At 35.0% G+C, this 21,046-nt stretch overlaps 1 protein-coding gene across 2 annotated transcripts; it reads left to right on the top strand.

Moving 5' to 3' along the window:
- The first annotated feature begins 27 nt into the window (after nucleotides 1-27).
- LOC145899502 (uncharacterized) lies at nucleotides 28-9,392 on the top strand. 2 transcript variants are annotated; one of them, XM_082988326.1, is made up of 8 exons: nucleotides 28-168; nucleotides 1,732-2,058; nucleotides 2,218-2,382; nucleotides 4,341-4,511; nucleotides 4,572-4,739; nucleotides 4,807-4,986; nucleotides 7,107-7,163; nucleotides 7,485-9,392. In XM_082988326.1, the coding sequence occupies exons 1-8, from the start codon at nucleotides 102-104 to the stop codon at nucleotides 7,553-7,555; spliced, it is 1,206 nt and encodes a 401-aa protein (XP_082844452.1). In that variant the 5' UTR covers nucleotides 28-101; the 3' UTR covers nucleotides 7,556-9,392. The 2 variants fall into 2 exon arrangements, with proteins under 2 accessions (XP_082844452.1, XP_082844451.1); XM_082988325.1 differs by having other exon boundaries at nucleotides 7,367-9,392.
- The last annotated feature ends 11,654 nt before the right edge of the window (nucleotides 9,393-21,046 follow it).

The following is a 21,046-nucleotide window of genomic DNA, read 5'->3' as shown; positions in this document are numbered from 1 at the left end:
CGTGTCATGTAACATTCATGTGATGTTTCAGGTTTGTAGTGCTAGGAATAGCTGCGATATTAGGTGTGGTGCTAAAAGTACAATAGAGGCCAATCCTCTCAATGGATACAACAATACTACTTGCAGCAGGATTTCTTTTTACATTCACCAATTTTGTAACAGTGATAGGTAAGTGATGGTATTAAGCAAATTTAAAATATTGTACTATTTTAAGGGAGATTGTTAGTAGGTTAGTTTTATATCACAAAATTATTTTGGGGGGTTTAAAGTTTTTTCAATCTATAAATTTAAAAATTGTTCGACAGCACATGCTTTAAAAAGGTTACTGCTTGTTGGTAATCCACTTGGATGTTTTGCTAATAGATATAATACAGCTTTTTTGACTGATAAAATATCATGCCAAGTACTTTTTTTCAAACCCAGTGTCAATAAAAGCTTATTTAAGGGTCAGGGTCTGTTTCGAAATGTATAAATGATGTTTCTTGTAATAGTAGTTGTAAAAGTATAAGTTGCCTTTACCAAAAGGCCTGGAAGTATGATGTTGTCAGCATTGTCAACCCATTATGCATGTAAAGTAGTACTCATTCTTTTGTATCTTTTTTATTATGACCACATAAACAGCTCTGCCAGGACAAAAAGATTGAGACTAAAACATGTTGTAAACACACAAATTTGGGTCTTATTGCATATTTTGCTTATTTTTTGTAATGTGTTGATGTACACATTTACTATGGCAAAAAAACTTTGGGAATACCGATCTAGATTAGGTGTCACCAAATTTAGGCTGTATTTTTTACTCCACTCATGTCCATACATCCAATTTTATTTTGTATGCAGCAATCAAAAGTTTTATTTAGATCTTATTTTTTTATCCAGAAATTACCAATTATTGCCCTCAAATCCCCTGTGAAAGAGGTATATACATTGCAGTCAAAATTGTCATCTTAAATGGTATTCTGGACCCTGATTGTTACTGCTCACATATAACACATTTAGAAAAAGGAGTCCTGGTCTAGGTGAATGAAGCTAACTTATTACCTAGATGACACAAAACTATAATATTCGCATTACTTTTACTGCAAATACAGCTTATTAAACACTTAGCCAGTGTTTAATTGCAATGATTTGCTTTTGTAAAATTCAGAATCTACATGTAACAAAAGGTAAAACACATGTGATTAGAATGACTGCAAAGTTTGTAGTGCTATCATTATTTTGAGAAAATTTTGTTTTGTAATTTATTTTTACCTTTTACAAAGGGTCTTCTGCAAAAATTTAACTTTAATGGCAAATATATGTAGTGACTTACAAACAACCTCCTGATGAGAAAATTACCACAACACCCAACAGTCAGCAGAACTCCACACCGATTCTTGTGTTTTAACATCATTCACTTTGAACTAGTTTCTAACCTGGTTCTTCCCAAACCCTAAGAATTATGCCAATTTGTACAACTCCAAACCCTGTCAAACTAATTGATTTGTCCCAAAAAGCAACTTTAAAAGCCCAATTACATGTTCAACATAATCATTTTATAACTGTGCAACACTGGTTAACAAAAGTTAGTTTAGTTGCATGATAACAGTATAATGAGTTTCAAGACATCAACATCACAGAAAATCAGAAACGCCTATACCTACCCATAAAAACACATTATAAAGACTTTAGCTAATCAGATTTATCCATTTGTATTAATAGTAAGATGTATTTTGTGATAACGTTATTTTCTAGATGCCCAGACTATACAAGAATTGGGTGGATTGGTAAACAATGGGAACATATCTGTCAACTATTCTCCAACATTTTCGGTGTCATTTCCCAAAAACCAGTTTATTTCGTGTGGTTGGATAAAAGACTCCGGTTCAAAAGTAGTCTTTTTTGTCAGTCCATCTTGTTTGTCCATTCCTGATGCTACTTGCACTGAGGATACTTCAACATCCCCAGCAACAATTGTTTCAACATTTCCTGTGCCCGCTTTATCCACATCTCAAAGCAACATTACAATAACTTTTGATTGCAGCCCTCCTCACACTGATAGAATATTTCTAACTGCTAAATGTAAGCAAATAAATTTGTGTTATTACAAATTAAATACTAATCAAATATAGATGTAAAATAAAAAAATAGAAAGTTTGTAAACAATTTTCCATTGTTTTGTATTAAGTTTTTATCATTGCAAAATAATGGAAATCATTGTAACAGTATAAATTATTTTAGACTGTCAAAACTTGGGTACTGGAGTGGTTCAAGATGTCCCTGCTAATCAGGATTACAACAGCCATCATACTTTTACATGTATGGCAAACTACACATGGCCAAGTCAACATTCTGTTTGTGGACCCGATGCAACCTGGAATGTCACCGAACCAGTTTGTTCATTAGGTATGTACTTTTGTATCATTCTTTCCAAGCCCAATTTGCTTTTACCCCAAATCACACTAACCACATAGTTTTGCACTGGATAATAGTTAACCAGTAACTGTGGCAAACAGACATTAAAAAACACTTCGGCCCTTTTCACAGGTATTTTAGCCTTGACTATTGCTGTCTCTCTATATGGTAGAGTAAAGTAACCTTTTTTTATAACGTGCTACAACAAGTTACTTAGTTGGGTGCATATACAAACAAACTCCAGAGAGTAAGGCAGCAAAAACTAAATGAAAAGAAGCAGAACTATCCCCCACCTCTGGTACCTGATCCCTTTTTGACCAAGGGAAAGTATCAGCCTATATTTATTTGGTAGCTGCCAATGTACAAGGGTCATGGTAATTGGTAACCAAGGTGTTTGTTTTATCATTAATTTGTGCAAGAAGCCGGTGATTTATTTGTAAAAACTTTTCTTGAACATAAAAACAAAAGCTTATATACATTCTAATCAAATGTTTCGAACATCACTGCGTTCATCACCGGTACAATTTGAGATGATCATAAACTGTGCAGATTTTTTACTCTTTTAGGTAGTTACTCCACATATCATTAGTAATGCATGTATGATACCAACAGACAGTTGTAATGTATCCACCCACTTTTTAGTCACCCAGTGTGGTTAGAAGCATGTTACAGTGATCTTTAATTTTAAGAAAAAAAATATATCAATTTCCCTTTGTCTGCACCAGCGCTGTTTAACCAAAATGTGCTTTGTCTAAGTCAGCATGTATAAGCTTGCTTCTATGCAATGTACCTGCATTGTTATGTTTTAATCTGAAGTCATATTAATTTCTAGAAAAAATATTCACAGACAAAGACTGTGTGTGCAAACTGCTGCTGTGACACACATTGCCAATTGTTTTGTAAATATAATGATACAATTACACTTCCCATAGTGACCAATTTAGCTTTTGTAATTTTTTGCGTGACAAGCCCACTGAACTTTTTGAAGATGACCCTTTTCCACACCTAATGCGTAATTCCTATAATCAGTATTGGGGTGCATGCGGCCAGTACGTGGAACATAGTTGATCTAAACATAGGCGTATCTAGGGTGGTCAGAGTTAACACCACTGTATTTTTTTGTCAAAATCCAGGAAAAACAAGAAACTTTCTTTAGTGTTGACCTAAAAACCGCAATGTGCTTGCATAGCTATTGTTTCCAAACAGGAAGCATTGTTACAAAACAATTTAGTGTAAGTAAATTAGTTTAATTCATAAAAACGTTACCAATATTATGCATATTCAAAACACTGTCAGTTCTCACAAAAGTGCAAGGAGGAATATAAGGCCACCACATGCAAAATAGTTTTTATTTGTATGTGTTCTTGAAAGCCCACATTTGATATTTTTTGGGTTACAAATATATTCAACACCTAAATACATTCAAAGTAGTACTAATAAAACTATGGCGCAAGCACTACCACAAAAACTCGAATCGAGTGTTCCATAGTGGTACGCAATTGTGCAAGCCACCATTTATATGACGATTCACGCTAACATGGGCGTATGTATTTCCCAGTGTTTGATCACAATTACCCTTAATTTACAGCAGAAATTCTAGGAAGAATTTGACCCCTCCCCAAAATCCTGGATACGCTTATGAATTTAAACACTTCTGATTTTTTTTCTGAATTAACCAATGTTTATTGTGATGGTTTTGTTTCAATACATGTTGAAAGTGCAGTAAATTTATGTATATTCACGTAAAATAATATTGGTTTGTAAATTTGATTTTTAGGCATACTGAGATGCAAGTCAGGTGTTGTTTTGCATTTTATGTTCTTGAAGTGGTTACATGTAGTTAAATAGATTTTAGTTAAATCGGAATCAAACGATCAATTTTATCTTGGGAGATGCTAGCTTATGAAATATTTTAATGTTCTAAAATGTACAATTTTATTGAACTTTAGTCCAGTGCAATAGCAGATTTGTGCCCCAAAATGAATCATATTTGATACCACAAGTTGGATTGCATAACTATATGGACACAATTAAATTGACTTGCTCGAATAACTATGCTGGAACTGCAACAGCAAATTGTATTGAAGTTAACACATGGAATGTATCTAATAATTGTATTGGTAAGAGGATCTTTTGCGTGAGAAGTGTAAAATATTTTAAGATGTTTATGCATGTTACAGCTTCATGTAATCAAAGTACAATTGACTCTGATGTATCATATGGTAATAGTTTGAGTGGAATTTCTTTAATTGACGAGGTAGTTAGCCTCACATGTAATGCTGGATATACTGGAAATCCAAGTGCAACCTGCAAAGGCCCTGGACAGTGGAGTGTAGTTAAGTGCTTAGGTATGGATGTATTATGTGTAATACATGCAATACACATCATACACCTTGCTTAATCATCTTTGTTTAGCTATGTGTTCAATTGCTGCATCTGGAAATGAAAGTGAAACCTTCTGTTCAAACGTTAACACCACAGTAGATATTATTGAGGAATCTCCTGGTACCGTCTATTGTTGTAACGATGAAGTCAAAAGTGCAACTGCAACTTGTACACACACTCAAACTGTAAATACCTTACTAAATTGTGGAGGTAAAACAAATTTCTACAACTGTTTGTATAAAACCCTAGGTTTGGTGTTACAACACTTCTTGCTATAAACATCTTTGCTGAAAATGACAACTTTTTTCTTGAAAGTTAATTGTGCTTATTCTATTTAATTTATTTTTGCAATGATGCTCGAATGTTCACCCTTTTTGCTTTGTGTTGGTGTGGCATAATTTGCATGAATAAAATAAATCTACTTTTAAAACCTGTGCTTCTGTAACAATGCATGATCTCCAAGTTTACCATCAATAATTTGTCAAATAGTTTGTATAGTTATATGCTATCTGTATGTGTTGAAGAAAAAGTAGGATAAATTGAGGCAAACTTTAATTCATGGATACATGGTTGTAAACATAGAAATGCAGTTATATTTAAGTAATAATTTTAATTTTGCACTGAGTGTTGACTAACTGATGTAGCCTTTTTGTATAACAGCATGCTTAATTGGATGGAAGTAACTTTTTCCTGACAGGCCAGAGCTGGATATTAATAATCCCGTTTCTAATGAGATTTGAATAGGCCCTACTTGTACTCACTAACTCAGTCAGTAGAGGTTTACTCATGGTTGTCCAAGGGTTGTGAGTTGAGTGGAAAAAAACATGGCTTTGATCCAGCTTGGCGGCAATGGTAGTGAACATCATGCTTTTTATTCAAGTTGGAGAGATAAATTTAAACAACAAAGGTTTCAATTCTTGCTGCTTACAAGGTTTTTGTATTCCCCTTAGTAATCTTGCGATGTCTTTCTTACTCATATGCATAGAAAAAACGAGCTGTTTAAAATCCCCAAATGTTTGCTATTTCTTACAATAAATTATGCAACAAATCTTTTCTGTACTGGCTCGTCATTAATTTGGATTTTTACCTTGTGTTTGCTTAAAGTATTTGGCATACTTTTTTGGGGTATTTACACATTTCTTTCTGATTGTGGGTGGTTGGTAAAGAAAAAGGACTTGTCAAACTTATTGATCAGTTGCTTATTTTTCATTTTTTTCACAGTTTTTACCCTGACAAGTGTTTTTAAATGTACAAAAAATGTTGAAACTTCAACAAAATCAACAGTAAACTCTGTTGTTCCTTCTGACACCACCCATTTAGATACCACCTCAGAAATTGAATCAACTGATTTAAATTTTTTAAATAGGTTGACATGGTCCCAGTGACTCTTTCTTTGCACCTTGTTGTTTGACATAAAATGTTGTCAAAAGTAAACAACTTGTCAAAAATGTTTAAAACATTTATAGATAGATTTATGTTGCAGCTACCAGGGCTATGACAGCTAGGAGTACTGCAGGCAGTAGTAGTATTGATGCTAGTACAAGACAACCTGTACTTAGGATGGCAGCAGAAGGTGATAGTTATTGTTATGTACAGTTTAGCACATTTATTGTTTAGTATTGCAACTGTGCTTATTCTATCATAGCAATGAGACCTAAATGAAGTTTTATCTGTGAGTCGTTTCGTGAAAATTTGTTTCCATCAAATTGATATTGATGTTTGTGTGATTTGCAGTAATATATAAGGTGAAAGGCACACTTCTTTTTGTGGTGATTTTAAATCGGCAATTGGTTATAAGTCACAACTAAACATGTCTGTAAAACTTTTATCTGAAACTTTTAGCTTCAGGCTCATAAGCTCAAACCATGTTTGCAGATGTATTTAGTCTTTTTGCTGTTTCTGACCATTCCAACACAACATCAAAATTGTCTTATTGTTCCCATGGATGATATTCAGGAAATTTTATAATGTACAGTTGTAAAGTTTTTGGTAATCTGTCAGATCAAACTTTTCATGTAAAGGTCATGTTTTTCAAGTTTAGATAAGAACAATTTTGAAAGGTTTTTATGATTTACCGAGTCAGTTTTTATTTGTTTTTGTTTTTAAACTAAAAGAAACATCAGTGATACACATTGTAATAAATTAAGTTGTTCAAAAATTGGTTTTCAATATGTCCAGGAGTTTTCCTGTTGGTAAACTTAATCATATTGTCTGTCTTTGTGTGCATAGCATTAATATTGCATGGTGTGGATGTCAATCTGCATAATTAGATTGCACAAGCGTTAAATGATGATGTTGCAAGATTATTGAGTTTTAATATTTTATTTTAGTTACAACCACTCCAATAGCAACAGCAACAACAACAACAACTAATGGTGGAACAACAGGTAAATACATGTATATTGGTAACGTACAAACCCAGTGTATGGTTTAATTGCAATGAATATGAATCAAAACAGCTACATCCAACTTTGATATATGAGGTTGTACACCTGTTCAAAAATGAACTTTAACGATTGTAGAAATAAATTTATCACTAGTTTTAAGAGATATAATCTTCATTTGAGTTAATAAATATTGGTATATGTAGACAATACTACTGTTCCTGAGACAGGGACTATGAGAGGTAAAATAAATGCACTCTCTTTTAAAGTAGACTTAGCAAAACCTAATAGATCCATTACTAAATTTCTCCCTGTATTTTTCAGTTTTTTTCACCTTCTGGAATGGCACACCACTAGTCATGCTTTTAATTGCTGTTGTTTGCAATCACATTTAATTTTCATGCAAAAACACTTTTATGTTTGCATGCCTTTGGTTTAAATGTAGATTTCTTCTTATAAAAATGCTTTGTATAGGTTCAATGTAGTTGCTTTTACAAATCAAAACCAATAGAATCTATACAAAAATGTCACAGTATGCAGTGTTGGTTTTTTGAAAAATTGGTTTTCTGCTGTATTTTGTACAAAAGCTGTTTTTCCATGATGTAAATACTGAAGAACTGTTTGTGCAACTTTTGCTGGTTTTTAGTAAACTAATCAAATATACACTCCAAAGAAAAGGTGACAATTTTTTTGCACTTTTCAGTGACTTTTATGTAGAACAGTTCATGTTGAGTTTTTGTACAAATAATATATCTCCTCGGATGCAAAGCAATTTATTTGTATATTTCTGCTTTGTTTGCTTGATTTCCTGCTCAGTACCTACCATACAATGAAAAACTTGTGTTTGTGCTGACTGGTTTTGCCCTGTGTATATACTGCAGAATATAATTACAATGTATGCAAAAATTCTACTTCGTTGGGTTGTTATGTGTCGATATATATGAAAAAACTGTGAGCACATTTACTATGGATTCTGTTCCGAACTTTCTTACTTGAAATTTCCATCCAAGCATGACATGTAATTCAAAAATTCCAAATTTAGTTATTCTTTGTTTTTCTTCTTGTGACATATGGTTGCCTTTAGTCTAAATGTGAATTCCCATGAAAATTTCTTATCAATATCTTCTCCCGTGAACATTTGTAAAAAATGTAGTTTCATACACACAAACTCCTACAGTATCTATACAAGTTGACCACAATATGCAATAAGTCTGAAAAATTGACTTGAAAAGTGCTGTGTTATGTACAATGTGTGTGATTTTAAACATGAAAACTGTGTGACAGACTTATAATACTTGACTCTCTAATAATATTGATAAATTACTACTGAACAAGCAATAGGTAGTGAGATATGTTATGTGTACCTCCTTTTAACTGTACCCTACCTTTCCATCCCCTTTTTAACCTCAAACAAAAGTTTATTTTAATTACAAAACTACAACTGCCATTACTGTACAAATATAGTATTTGTTAACAAAAAGAATTTTTAAAATGCTGCCATACACAGCTAATATTATATCAAGTCCAGGGTTATGTGCACTTATTTAACAGCACAAATATTTAATCAAAAAAATATCACTGATGTTTATGTTCCCCATTATTGTACTTACAATTTTTTTATGGAGTTGTTTATACATTTTAGTTATATATTTTTTATGCTCTGGCTCACTGTAATAGACTCCAGTTTTATGGAATATACAAACTTGACTTTGTTTGAAACATGTTTGTGCTTTGGATGATTTTTGTGGTGATATGAAAATAAAACTAGATTAATAAACTTGTGGGTCTTGACAAACGTTGTGTTAGGTTGTTTAGGCTATAGAATAATGCTGTGCAATAAACAAATATGTTTACAGTTCATTGTTACAAAGATGCAGGGCTCAATGTTAGTATATTTCTATGCAATGAAAAGCTTGTGCTTAACCAAACCCCTACTTGTGCGCATCATCAACATGGCGAAAAGCAATTGCAACAATGAGAATATCGTTTTTCGTGTTGCTTGTACATCTCGTATTCCAGGTTGTATAATGTAGGAAACATATCAACAACTTGAAATATGATCGGGGCAACATGTATGATTATATCTCGCCTTTTGCCTGTTAACATCAACAAGCATCATCCAACCCTAAGAATTCGCAATAATATCTCGTTATTAAGGAACATGATTAAATTAAAGAATGCACTCTCTTTTAAACTAGAGTTAGCAAAACCTAATAGATTAATTACTAAATTTCTCCCTGTATTTTTCAGTTTTTTTCACCTTCTGGAATGGCACACCACTAACCATGCTTTTCCTTGCTATTGTTTGTAATCACATTTAATTTTCATGCAAAAACACTTTTATGTTTGCATGCCTTTAATTTAAATGTAGATTTCTTTTTATAAAAATGCTTTGTATAGGTTTTCTCCATGTAGTTGCTTTTACAAATCAAAACCAATAGAATCTATACAAAAATGTCACAGTATGCAGTGTTGGTTTTTTGAAAAATTGGTTTTCTGCTGTATTTAGTACAAAAGCTGTTTTTCCATGATGTAAATACTGAAGACCTGTTTGTGCAACTTTTGCTGGTTGGTTATTCTGTGATTGAAATGTATGTTATAAATTTCGGTATTTGTCAGTTTATTACTGTTGCAATAAGCAACTACACTTTTGTATTACTGTCAAAAACATGGATAAATCAGTGATCAAACTTGTTGTTTTGTATCCTTGGCAAGTTATATTTGAACATGATGCCATTTAGTTTTTGTACAAATAATACATATCCTCAGATGCAAAGCAATTTATTTGTATATTTCTGCTTTGTTTGCTTGATTTCCTGCTCAGTACCTACCATGCAATGAAAAACTTGTGTTTGTGCTGACTGGTTTTGCCCTGTGTATATACTGCAGAATATAATTACAATGTATGCAAAAATTCTACTTCGTTGGGTTGTTATGTGTCGATATATATGAAAAAACTGTGAGCACATTTACTATGGATTCTGTTCTGAACTTTATCACTTGAAATTTCCATCCAAGCATGACATGTAATTCAAAAATTCCAAATTTAGTTATTCTTTGTTCTTTTCTTCTTGTGACATATGGTTGCCTTTAATTTAAATGTGAATTCCCATGAAAATTTCTTATCAATATCTTCTCCCGTGAACATTTCTAAATGAGGTTCCTTACACACCAACTCCTATAGTATCTACACAAGTTGACCGCAGTATGCAATAAGTCTGAAAAATTGACTTGAAAAATGCTGTGTTATGTACAATGTGTGTAATTTTAAACATGAAAACTGTATGACAGACTTATAATACTTGACTGTCTAATAATATTGATAAATTACTACTGAACAAGCAATAGGTAGTGAGATATGTTATGTGTACCTCCTTTTAACTGTACCCTACCTTTCCATCCCCTTTTTAACCTCAAACAAAAGTTTATTTTAATTACAAAACTACAACTGCCATTACTGTACAAATATAGTATTTGTTAACAAATAGAATTTTTAAAATGCTGCCATACACAGCTAATATTATATCAAGTCCAGGGTTATGTGCACTTATTTAACAGCACAAATATTTACTCAAAAAAATATCACTGATGTTTATGTTCCCGATTATTGTACTTACAATTTTTTTATGGAGTTGGTTATACATTTTAGTTATGTATTTTTTATGTTCTGGCTCACTGTACTAGACTCCAGTATGATGGAATATACAAACTTGACTTTGTTTGAAACATGTTTGTGCTTTGGATGATTTTTGTGGTGATATTAAAATAAAACTAGATCAATAAACTTGTGGGTCTTGACAAACGTTGTGTTAGATTGTTTTGGCTATAGAATAATGCTGTGTAATAAACATATTTGTTTACAGTTCATTGTTACAAAGATGCAGGGCTCAATGTTAATATATTTCCATGCAATGAAAAGCTTGTGCTTAACCATACCCCTACGTGTGCGCATCATCAACATGGCGAAAAGCAATTACAACAGCGAGAATATCGTTTTTCATGTTGCCCGCACGTCTGGTATCCCACGTTGTGTAATATAGAAAACATATCAACAACTTGAAATATGATCGGGGCAGCATGTGATGATTATGTCCCGCCTTATTGCCTGTTAACAAGCGTCATCCAACCCTAGGAAATTCGCAATAATATCTCGTTATTCAGGAACGTGATTAAATTGGTTTATTTACATATAGTAGGACGTTGTTACGGTGATACATAACACGTAGGGTTGGTTGACGCGTGTAGATGTATCACCGTTACAATGTCTAATTATATGCAAATAAACCTATTTAAACATGTTCATAATTTACTTCTACGAACCTTACAGCTGTGAATAACTGTCATTTATGCATCCAATTATTAATAGACGCACATCTTGCAACCCTTTTATTTGAAGTGAAATAAACAGAGACAAGTAACATTTGCATTGCAATATTTGCGAAAAATTTACATATACGCCCGAAACACAAGCGAACAAGAAGTCATCGACGCGTTTGGGCTAACTACAAGGTTATTACTCAATATATGCATTACAATAATCCTAGTGGCCAAAGGCAATACATTTTGACGAAATAAATCATGTTGACAAGATTGCTTCCGAACATATTACCGCCCATAACTATTAGCTGCTTAAGTTTTTTGTTGTATAATTTCTAACGCACTTTGAACATTTATTGATGTCAATCGCCAACCTTTTTTGATCACATTCGGATTTGAACTCAGCGTTATCCAAAGGTACGCATCCTAAGCACCTTCAAAAAGCACTCGCCCAGTTTATTCTGTAGTTCTTGTATTGCTGTTATTTTACTTCACCGCCATTCGAACAACAATCCCGATTGGGTTTTATCCAGCGGTGGGATTCAAATTTTTTGTCAGTCGGTTCTATCACAAAAGTCATATTTTTTAGCGGGTTCTGTTACAAAAAGTCATATTGACAGTAATCAGTAATTCTAACCGGTTCGCTGATCTCATAAAATTTCGTGGGACGGTTCTACAGAACCGGTGCGAATCGGCTGAATCCCACCAACGGTTTTATCCCAATATTAGTTTATTGTTTCTTTGTATTGTTCTAGCGCCATTTATCGCCAAAATACTTTAGGGAAATTCCCCTAACTTAGATTTTGTTTTAAAAAGGCATAGTTTTTTTTAGAAGGGATACAACAACTTACAAGAAACAACAACGCTTGCTAATTATTGCATTAGTGCTGTTTCTTATGTGCCATCTAGCATTTCACATTTCACAGAATTCTTTCGTGGGTAATTTAGACAAAAGTAAAACTCTTATAAAACAGACTCTATACTGATAGAATAAAAACTTTATTGTTTTGAAAAGTTTCTTTTTGTTGTTTTGATAAGTTTCGTGCATTTGTTGTTGACTTTCCAGAATTTTTTTCGCATAAAATTAAAAAGATTGAGGTTTTCAACGACGTCAGTCTCCATATATGCAAGCGACAGAAGCTAGCACTACATCACCATTTGCTTGTAACTGTTGAAGGATAGTGACTGTTCATCGATGCAATACCGAGGATGCACTGAGCGCATCAATTGCAACTTACGAAGGTTACGGTATGCTGGTGATGCAATTTATGAACGTTACAGGGAATGACGGCCGTCTTGCCCAGTCAGACGGAGACTTTCTACTTTGTGGAGACCGTCGTCAGCCACCACCAGCAGTGATGATGGGTCGTTGCTCTCACATCTTACTTCAATCGAACAGAGAAATATCAAAAACAACACGATGGGATTAAATCGCTTACAATATGTTTTCATTGAAAGGGTAAACTCTTTACAATTGTGTATTTAACACCAATTCATTCTGACAGAGTTATTGTTTCGTTTGACCCAACCCATGCGGTGGTGCGTCCACTGTACGATAGCGCGAAGATTTGAGATTGGTCACGTGGATAAAGATCTTTTGACAAACGGCTTATCTTATCGTCGAGATGTGTTCTGTGCTAGCAACCCCGCCTGATACTTTCCTTGATATTGCATTTCTAGTACCGCTAAGGAGAGCGTTCAATACGACAGTGAGACAGACCGCGCCCAAAGAACAAGTGCGATGACATCAATTGCAAGAAGACATTGTTTCAACATGCCTACAGTTGCACAATCAAAAGCTTCGTTACGGTTGTAAAATGGTTATGGATAGAACTTTTAACTGAAAATTACACATTAGCGTCAGGGTTGATAAATACTGGGTTAGGGTTTTCAAACAAAATAACAGGGTTAGGGTCGCAAAAACCTAGGGTTAGGGTTTTTTTTGCCCAAACTTGAGGGTTGGGATTCCCAGACAGACGGCGGCGATACATTTATGCGTGAATCCAACATCGATGTCCTGCAACCGGCCATTTACACCTGCTGCTGGAGTCAACTTCTACCAGCACGCAGGCACCCCCCAATTCTAGATCTACAGAGCCACCATAGATTCCCCCTTTCAACCCTCAAGATCAATTTATCACAAACCCGCATTTTTTTCGCAACCCTGTACACCGACCAATATCTTTCTTCTCATAACCATCAAAGATTTCATTAACCTCCCTCAGAATCCCAGAATAATATCTTGAAATCCTTCCAATCCCATAATACAACATGAAGTTAAAAAGTCCCATCCTCTTTCCAACTGGTAAAGCCCCCGGCCCCGACGGTCTCAGCATGGAGTTCTACTCGCTCTCCTGGGACTGAATCGGGGCCGATCTCAACCAAACCCACAACTACACCCATACGTGTGCATACACCTCGGTAAAATTTAAGCTTGGACACCAAAAACTAATACACAATATATCCCGACCTTTCCATTTTTAGTCGCATTTATTGCTCCTGGTAGACTAGTTTGTGCTTGTTTTTTTTTAGGATTTTACGGTCACGTTTGAGCGTGCGTTTTTTTTTCTTTTCTCCGCTTCCACCTACTACGCTCGCTACCACACTGTAGTTCACAGTTGGAGCTTTGAGGAGATAGCGTGAAGAAATGACTTCCAGTTTCAGCGATGTTTTATGTGCATTTTGTTGCTTTCATTATTACTATTACGTAATATTTGCAGAAACAAAAAGTGCTTATGGTAACCTACTTAAGCGAAATAGAGTTTTCAAAATAAAATCTCCTGACGTCAATCAAAGGCTTGTTGCTTCACTATATACACCAACTAAAGTAATTTGCTGTCGCATATAAATAAACAATGCCTTACCGAGGGCAATTCCTGTTAAGCAAGTCCTATCTCGACCCATTTTGTTAATTACTTTTTCGTTTCTCTTAACTTCAAAAAAGCGTTTCATTTCATTTCTTTTTCATGGCTCTCTTCCCAGTAGAAACTTGAACGCTTTCCCCTTCATTACCTTTCTGCTCTTCACTCTTCCGCCAATTTCCGGGACATCGTCAAGGTTTGGCAACGATGGACTTTCAAGTCAGGAGATGCGTCAGACAGGGAGATCAGAACCTCCTCGTTGCCCTTCACAATCGCTAACCCTCCTGCCATAAAATTCTTCCCTTGCCAACAGTCCATCCTTCCATTAGATTAAAGCCCTCACGGTCATTTTTGCACATTAGGCTTTGGAATATTTACACGCCTATTTTGCGACTGCTCTTCTATACAACCTATTACCCCTGGCCAAAAACACCCTCAACGCACTTCTTAACATGACTACCGCCTATTTTGACACCCGTGCCTACCATAACATCCCCAAACTCCCACAGCCTAACAACACCCTACAACACAACCCTTAAACCCTTCTAAACACCTCTCTGTCGCATAATATTCGGAAAACGCGTAACACAATCCGCCATGAACCTCCACCAAAGTGAATATTTTTCCGTACGAGTCAGTCTCCCTTTTTGCCTGTATACGAGCGAATTAGATGGGGTTTTTGGTGGGCTCCCAACTCAAAAGTAAAGGTTGCTGCAAACTGAAATTTGATACGCTTTGTCACAAAGGACATGTCTTTCGATCGATGCAAGTTTTGATCCGATTTGGAATTTGCTTGTGACGTCACAATGTTGTTACTTCTATGTTAAACGCCTTAAATAAACACGCCACAGTAGCCCGCTGTTATAGTACGAAAAAAAATCAACGAACAACATGTACTCTTAGTCCCACATATTGCCAGGATCTTTGAACAAATACCATTGATCCAATTGAGACCATTGTGCCATCCTTAGAAACGTCTATCCCTCTACTTTAAAATAAACCTAAACGAGTTACTGTTTAAGGATTTACTGCGCTTGTGCGACACCAGCTGGTGCAAATATAACAACGATTTACACAACATTGTGACGTCACAAACAAATTAGAAATGGTATCTAGATTTAAATCAATCTAAAGGCAAACGAGTAAGTTAAATTTTAAGGTTGTAATGAGAACATTTGGCCGAATATTGGCCAAAAAACGTTAAATAAAAGTCAAATGTTTGAGCGTGGCGGGATTTCGAGAACATGTACAGAACAGAACATTCTCCTTAGCTGTATTTGAAATTAGATGTTTTTTTAGCCCTGGTGTGTAATTCGCTAATAACCTGCGCTGTCTGCTGCATTTCCGCAGAGGAAATTTAGTTTGTATTCCTTGGCGGTAGTTTTATGGTAAACCGCTCTGAAGAGTTAGTTGTAAAAGTTTTTGCAAAGCCCGATGCTAGCCCGAAAACGTTTTTTTAACCATAAGCCCAAGTCAGACCCGAAAAGCCAGACATAGGCCCCAAAGTACGGTCAGCATTATGATTTTGCGCGGTCTGCGACGTAAATGCAACAAAACGGCAGGCCTTTATATAAGTTAGGTTTCCCGGTTTGGTCACAGCAAAAACATATGCTCTGATCAGACATATTAACATGTTACATTATATAACATGCAAATGTTGTGAATAACGATTCCAAACTTTCTACAGAACTGGTGCAATAATTTTTTTGTCACGATGCGCACAAAATTGTCAATTTACTTAGTCTTTATGTACCGGAATGTTACAGAGAATATTGTTAAATTCGTTTGTACAACATGATAAGGGTCGACCGTTCCAGTAGACTGAAATATATTTTGTGCAGTTCGTACAGTACTCAAGGTTTGTGTAGCATTTGGTTGCATGAAACGACGCTTCATTCACACAAAAAGGACTTCTATATGCGTACCAAAATTATTGTTGCACGCGCTAATAAAATTCCTAAATGCGAGTCACACTCTCCTGGTACATGTAATTCTTCTACCATTGTATTCATAGAGAATGTTTTGAGTTTCGGTAACAAATGCGAAAAGGATAACAAACGTCTACTTATCGGACAATTGTCATTCGCACTTGTCCGCAACGTGCTTGTCATTCGCACAACAATTTTTCATATCCGCACCAGTTCGGATGGTCCCACATGTTGGAAAGTACTGACCTAGCCTATGTTTCTATGAGCAAGGGCGCCCGGCATTGAGGAAGTTAAAAATGTGGCCAAAATTAATCGTCCTGCTGTGTTTACGGTTTCATTCCGTCTTCGATATTTGCAAGCAATTGAACATTGCCGCAAATGAGGCACGTAGATAATTCAAAAAATTCCAATTTCGTTTCTAGATTATAAGGTAGGCCTGCTCCTGTTAATAATGTTGGTCTCGTCACATTAACAATTGTAGACTCCACTATACTTGCTACTGAATGTGTCTAACAATGTCATGTTTTAAAGGTGGTTGAAGGAACAATTTAACTGGAATATACGGGACTTGAGTGAATTTTAAATATTTCGCAGTTTTTGTGACCAAAGTATTTGCCCAAACACGTCAATTCTTGTCACGAATATTAACTAGGATGTAGTTAAGTGGGAGGGTGCAATCTGATATCCCGCAGTGCTTTAGTATAGGAAACATCAACAACTTGCAATATGATCAGGGCAGCAATAGATGATTACATTCTGTCTTAATGCACATCTAAATTAACCAACCTTGCGTGTAGATGTATCACCATGACAACGTCCAATTATATGCAAATAAACCAAATTGAGCATGGTCTAAATTGCAAAGGAAACTCTTAATTATGAATAACTTCAGTGATCAGTGATTGCACATCTTTCAACTCATCATATACATACACGCACATACACGTAATATTTGAAGTCGGGCAAGGCAATAAGAAGCTTACTATGTGCTCACCTTATTCACATTATATGCCATTACCCTACACGTACATTATTACAATAACACATGTGGAAAAAGACAATACAGTTTACCGATAATGTGAGCACATAGTAAGATACCGATAACAACCTTCATTCAAAAGATTGCTTCGCTGTTTAACTACATGGCCTGACATGTGAGCTGAACGTTTTGGTGATCAATAGATCGCCGGATTGTTTTCTACAAACAAACACAGTTTTTTCTGGCCTGGTAACGAATACCATTTAAGGCTTTTATGTATAATTTTAGCGCCATCTATCGCCAGAATATAATTGCGAAAGTCCCTAAAGTAAATTTATTTTGTTCAAGCCTAGTTTTTTTTGAGAAGGGAAACAACAATTTGTTGAAAACACTAACACTCAAAAATGATTGCTTTATTTATAGCGCACAGGTCTCTGGTGTGATTTTATTTTATTCAAAAGTCGTGTTTCCAATTCGAATATCCTACACCACTTTACTCAGTGCCAAAATATACTGTAAAACACATACAAATCCTGCCAACAGCCACGAATAAGAATTTACGCTCTATACAATTGAGAAACCAGCGGTTTCAAATATATTGAGGGGTGCGTGTATTTTACACGGGCCAGATATATTGTTCTCCGCAAGAGGGCGATAAAGATTGTATTTAATTCAGGAGTCCGTTCATGGTCGGCTTTCAAAAAGCTATTTTTGGGTTTAGAATTTTCGACACTGAGAAAAAAACGATCAATAAACGCAAGGATTGCATATGATGACAAGATTTCAATTTTTGGGTGTTTTGTCGTCTAATACAAAATAGTAAGAAGCAAGTCACAAATGTAATCTCCTGGTTTAATTCTGGGAAAAAAACGGTTCTAATGGGCAAAAGTGTTCAGATGTTTAAGATTAGGTACTAGAAATTTGTCTACGTGACTGAACTCTGTCGCAATTGTGCGGTGACAAATATGATAACCCTAAAGCCTAATAATCCTAACAAAGAAAGTGAAAGTAGACGAATGTTTGAACACACATATCCACCCTAGTACGCGAACAGGATATTACAAGGGTTTGTTTGCACTACCATTGCACACAACACCTCATCTCTTACACCACTGCAAACAACACTAAAGGTTATGTATGACCATATTTCCGTAAGTATTCAGTATATGTGACATTATGATGTCAAGCAACTGATTAAAAGTACTTTTTTCTCAGGATCACTAACTTAAATGATGAAATTCGCATTATCTGTTTAGGTGTGAGCTGCGAAGTTTATTTTTCGGACAAAAATCATTTATCAACAAACTTCGGTGAAAATGTATGCGCTCCGTATTTCTGAACCTATTGTGCAATATGATAAAGCCGTGGCAGCTATGCACTCCTTGTAACATCATAGAATTACTTCCTGTTTGGCTTTAGCATCGAGACATATGTTGGGTTCACCAGCGCACAGTAACCTATCGAACTATCCGGTGACAAAGTATTAATTACAGCAGTGCGATGCAATTAAAAGCTGTGTTATAACAATGATTCAAACTTAGCTTAGTGGTCACTGTCCTTGATTCACATGTAGGAATTTATAAAACGACAACTAAGATATTTATGGTTGAAGACACGCCTTGTTTTCTTACAAACAGAAATGTATTTTCACGCTATATTGTGTCTTGTCCCAAAAGTAAGGCCATTTATTTCATAATGCGGTCGGATGAATTTCATCACAAAACATTCAAAAAATGATGTTTGTGCAACTTCCTAAGGTCTTGTTCAGTGTTCTCGTTAAACTTATTACATCGGTTATTCGTAAGTAAAGAAGGTGGTAGATAGAGAAGAGAGCAAAACACACATTTCGCATATTAGCTTTCCTGCCAACACGGAAGTTCTGTAAAGGAAAGGAGTCTTGCCTGTAAACCGCCTTCCGCGTATTCGTCACCGAGCATGTTGTTTCACGTAAAAACCCTACGTAATATTGATCATCTTAGTTTGATCACAAAAGTAAGTGATGCACAATTTCACAGACTTTAGAGCCAAAGCCGCCATATCAACCAATTTATGGGGTAAACGGCAGAACTTTTATACATACAAAGTTCAAATCGTCCAAAAAAGGTTTAAATGCCTCTTTGTAATGAATCACTTAATTACCGCCTATTCTCCTATTGCTTACTATAGGTTGGCGATAGAAAATCCTTGTTATAGAAACTCAACGCAACGAAGATCACAGTCATTTATAAAATATTAGAAACACACAGTGATGGACATTAAGTGAAACATTATGAAACACGAATAGAGAACAAACAGTGGTCACAGTTTTCTTTTGACATTGTAAATTTACACAGGGAAGTTGAACACAAAGTCATTTAAAGTCAACCTTCCTGTAATACTCAATACCCTGGCAAATAAAAGGAAGGTGTTCTATTAAGTCAGGTAAAACATTAACCCCAGAAATACAAGGAAGTAAATGGAACCGTACTTGATTGCTTGAACTTATCAGGTATTTGCACTGGGCGACTTTACGTTGTCGAATCGGCTTCAAAATCAATGAGAAACTTAAAGTTACAGATGTTTTACAAGAACACCGCACTGTAATAACTTGTACCAGCGGTTTTACCCGGAAAGTTATCACAACGTTGGCCAACCTTAAGTTTAAATAAATTTAAACCAAATAAAATACATTCGCATTCTCTCTCGAAATGATGGATGATCACAGATAGATGGATAGATGATCGTATGTAATACAAAATACTTTTACAAAAACAGTGCACTGCAATAATCACAATGTTGACTAACCTTAAGTTTAAATCAACTTAAACCAAATATATATTTAAGATGTAGTAGTGGTTAGTACATTCGCATTCTTTCTAAAATCACTAGTTAAAGTGCTTTTAACTGGGACCAAATGTTTCATATGCTGATGCACTTTGGTTTGCAGTTGTGTTTTGATAAGTTGCCACATTCTGATACTCAGGTGTGTTTTCATATGTGGGTGTATTAGGTTGTTGAGGTGTGTTTTCATACACATGTGTGTCTAAATAAGCAGGTGCTCCCAGTGAACCCTTTGTAGGTGTTCCTTTCATTTTGTTACCTGCAAGATAACAACATTAATATGAAACAAAACTTTGGGTTTAATAACCCAACATTATAAAACATGTTACAATTTCACACTTACCTGTTGATCTTTTGAAACAAAATACTGCAAGTATTATTGCAAGAAACACAACAACAACAGAAGCTACAGATATTCCAATAATCATTCCCAGTTGGCTGGTAGCGATTGCAGATACTGTTATTGTGATCGAGCTTGTTCCAATTGAATTTGTAACTTCCAAAGTGTAGGTTCCTGCTGGCTCCTACAGCAAAACCAAACTGGTATTATAAAAAGATTATCAGGAGTTCTCATATTTTGTTACATTAATTTTGATACACAGAAATTAAACTATATTAAAAACAATATTGCTACTTGTGAAAAATGTATTGGCTTTGGCGGTTTGATAATGGCCATAGAGATCGATAGTTACTTTTAATGTTATGAAATTCTATTTAACATTTTCTGAATCTGTTACTTCAGTCAACCTTCTGGTCACAGTCTGTATTGAAAATGTATTAGTAACTGGCATTATACTATCTTTAATGTAACTTACAAGAAAGCAAAAAAAATAATGCTTATTGTCCAACAACATAACTTACATTAATTTGATATGTGTACCCCTGCTGATTATTTGACATCCATGTAAGATTTTTATTCCCACCTCCTAAAACAAATAATTTCATAAAACAACTTGTTTAAATCTTAACATGATTCAGGCA

The sequence above is a fragment of the Ascidia mentula genome, chromosome 4 (genome assembly GCF_947561715.1).
Source record: "Ascidia mentula chromosome 4, kaAscMent1.1, whole genome shotgun sequence".
NCBI lineage: Eukaryota > Metazoa > Chordata > Ascidiacea > Phlebobranchia > Ascidiidae > Ascidia > Ascidia mentula.
The sequence above is the reverse complement of the archived record's forward strand: the minus strand, read 5'-3'. Positions and strand labels throughout refer to the sequence as shown.